A 2,831-nucleotide genomic window follows, 5' to 3' on the forward strand; every position below is an offset into this window, starting at 1 on the left:
GTACCTGACACCCTGACTCACAACCCTACTAAAAGATTCTAGATATTTCACTCGTTTTGTTTCACTGTGATCAGCATTTTGAAAAAAAATAAACCTTTGTAGGTGTTTCTTAAATATTTAATTTCTGGGGGAATTTTTGTTTCTTTTGGTTGGGAAAGCACAGCAGACATGTTTGTATGCCTTCCTAGAAATATTTTATTATAATTTTATGAGGAAATAAGCAAAGACATGGCAATGTTATACCTATATTTGTTTATATTAAATAGATGGCGATGACCCACAGAATCTTGACCATGATTTAGACTCTAAACCCAAAATATGTACATAGCTATTGTAATCACAGAGGAAAAAAATTTTAAATATGAAGAAAAAGCCTTTTAAAACTCGCCCTTAATGGGTACATAAACAGTAATATTGTTGAGTCAATCTATGAATTTCTGTATGTATCTCTTATAGTTTAAGATTGGGACAGAGAAACTTCCCAGATATTTGATATAAGAATTTGTTTGGAAAAAGTTTTGTAATTAATATAGAACTACACTAAAAATACCCTGTTTTATTAGGAAAGTATATAATAATCAAAATTGACCATCTTATTTTTTCCTTTGATACCAAACATCACAGACCAAGACCAGCTAAGTTTATAATAATTTATTATAGTTGCATATCACTTGCCATGTATAATAAATTATAGAAACCATAGCATCTTTATAAACTATTTGGTATATCATATTCACTTCCTAATGCTTACTGCAGCAACTGTAAGAAATTTACTTAGACCATGTTTTAGCATTAGTCAGAAGATTAAAAAAAAATTATAGTTTTTTCACAGTACTTTGGATTTATAAAGGACCTCATTATTTTAACTTTTGTGCAACTTGTTTGAAATACATAAAACCCTTTACAAACCAAAAGGTGGCGTGTGGTTTTACTGAGCTGCTGCAGTTATCTTAAATTTGTACTTAACACCCATGTGGTGCACTTTTCCAGGCATTGTAATAAATGCAAATAAATAATCAATTACTGATCTCTAAAACTCTATACCAATAGACAACATGGAGGCTTGGCAACATTTTGAACATTCAGAAAGAAAAAAAAAATTCAGTAAACAATGTATGCATGATATCCCTTCTCCCTGTTCTCCCTCTTCCTCCCCTCTCCCCCTACCCAGTTTGGTTAAAAAAAAAAAAAAAAAGAGTTCAGTTTAAATTTAAGTCCTAGGGCCTGACAAAGTGACCCTGGATGCATGTCGTCTCCAGCCATCTGCTCTCTTCATTTCTCCTTATGTCTGTCCAGACTCTTGTATCAGCATCAGTCCTTCCCTGCGGGGGAGAGTTCCCAAATCCTTGCTGACGCCCTTTGCTCTCCACTGGAACAGCTCGGGCATGACACCGGCTGGGGTCTGTGTCACGAGTCGTGGGGCTCCCGTCCCCCTCCGGACTCGGGAGCCCCCGACAGAAGAGACACTTGCAAGGCGGCAGCAAACGCCGCACCTGCTAGAGTCGCACAAACTCACTTGGTCCTTGGATGTCCCTTCTCGGATAACGTCCTTATCCAGGCTCTGGTCCTCAGTGAACTTTGATGGAGTATTTCCGCAGTTTCAGAAACTGGAAAAGCTTGTCTTTTGTCCTCTTCTTCAGGGCCATCAAGGCTCGCGTTTTCTCCTCCAAGTCTTGATCTATGGCGAAAATGATCTTGGCTCTCTCCTCCGCCTTCTTGTCTCCGGAGTTTCTGAAGAGCCTCTGGAGAGACTCCTGGTCTATGTTCTCGAAGATGTTGCCCGCGGCTTTCTTGCGAGAAGCCGTGTCGAAGTGGTAGCCGTGGACGGACGGGCTGACCCGCAGCGACGTGGACATGGTGCTGGCTGGGCGGCCTCGCTTTGCTCTCATCGATGTGGGATCTTCCGGAATGCAGCTCCGGGCTCTCCAGAGAGTGTGTGGCGGAGTCATTCCGGGACTGCTATTTAAAGTGTGAACAAAAGCTCCAAGGCTCAGATTACACTGGTGACATCAGAGTGATCTCAAGGAAGAATAAGCACAGGCGGGTTTAACAGTTGAGTTGCCAATGTCCTGCTCTTGTGTGAAATGTTACCGAAAGCTGTGTTCAGGGAAGGGGCCGGTCTCCGGCACCCCTTTTTGCTTCGTGTTGTGGCAATGGTATTACACGGACTTGGGGGCCCATCTTTAAGATATAGCCGAGCACAGGAAGCTGCAAAGGCAAGACACAAGCAAGCTCAGACTTTGCAAACAACAGTCGGCACAGGGGCTTCTGCTAATCACAGGCAAAAGTTTTAATTCCCAGAGAAGTTGCTAAAGTGCACGCCAGACCCTTGGCAGCCTGCCTGGGTGCCCTTTGGACGTCCCCGCCGCAGGCAACCCCCGCTCTACCGGGAGGAAGCCGAACAGTCAGGGACAACCGCTGGAGGCCTGGCGGCCTGGGGAAGGGAATTATGCCCACAAAATGCTGGGCGTGACCCAACCCGGAACCAGGGTTTTTCAGAGACCCTACGCAAAGGCTGGTCTGCAATCACTGAATCAAACTGTAATTTGATAACAGTAATAACAATAGACAGTATCTATCTCCTTAGGCTTGTGTATATGCCAATAACAGTGGCGATGGAAAAGTGGGGAGGAAAAGTTAATCAGGCACTTCATGCACCTGATTATGTACATAGTACTGGGATGGAATTAGTTGACCTTTTGTTTCAAAATTTATTTTGGCATCACCCAGGCGTAGAGCAATACCTTCTTTGGCAGAATTTAAATTTGTTCTTCCTGACTTCCACAACATTCCAGCCAGCCAGTGTCCCCACCGGTGTATGGAGTTGTCAT

At 43.1% G+C, this 2,831-nt stretch overlaps 1 protein-coding gene across 1 annotated transcript; it reads right to left on the bottom strand.

Annotated features, from left to right (window-relative positions):
- Positions 1-636: 636 nt before the first annotated feature.
- TCIM (transcriptional and immune response regulator) lies at positions 637-1,997 on the bottom strand. Its single transcript, XM_012777430.3, has one exon. The coding sequence runs from the start codon at positions 1,947-1,949 to the stop codon at positions 1,569-1,571; it is 381 nt and encodes a 126-aa protein (XP_012632884.1). The 5' UTR covers positions 1,950-1,997; the 3' UTR covers positions 637-1,568.
- Between the last annotated feature and the right edge of the window lie 834 nt (positions 1,998-2,831).

This window comes from Microcebus murinus, chromosome 24 (genome assembly GCF_040939455.1).
Source record: "Microcebus murinus isolate Inina chromosome 24, M.murinus_Inina_mat1.0, whole genome shotgun sequence".
Taxonomy (NCBI): Eukaryota; Metazoa; Chordata; class Mammalia; order Primates; family Cheirogaleidae; genus Microcebus; species Microcebus murinus.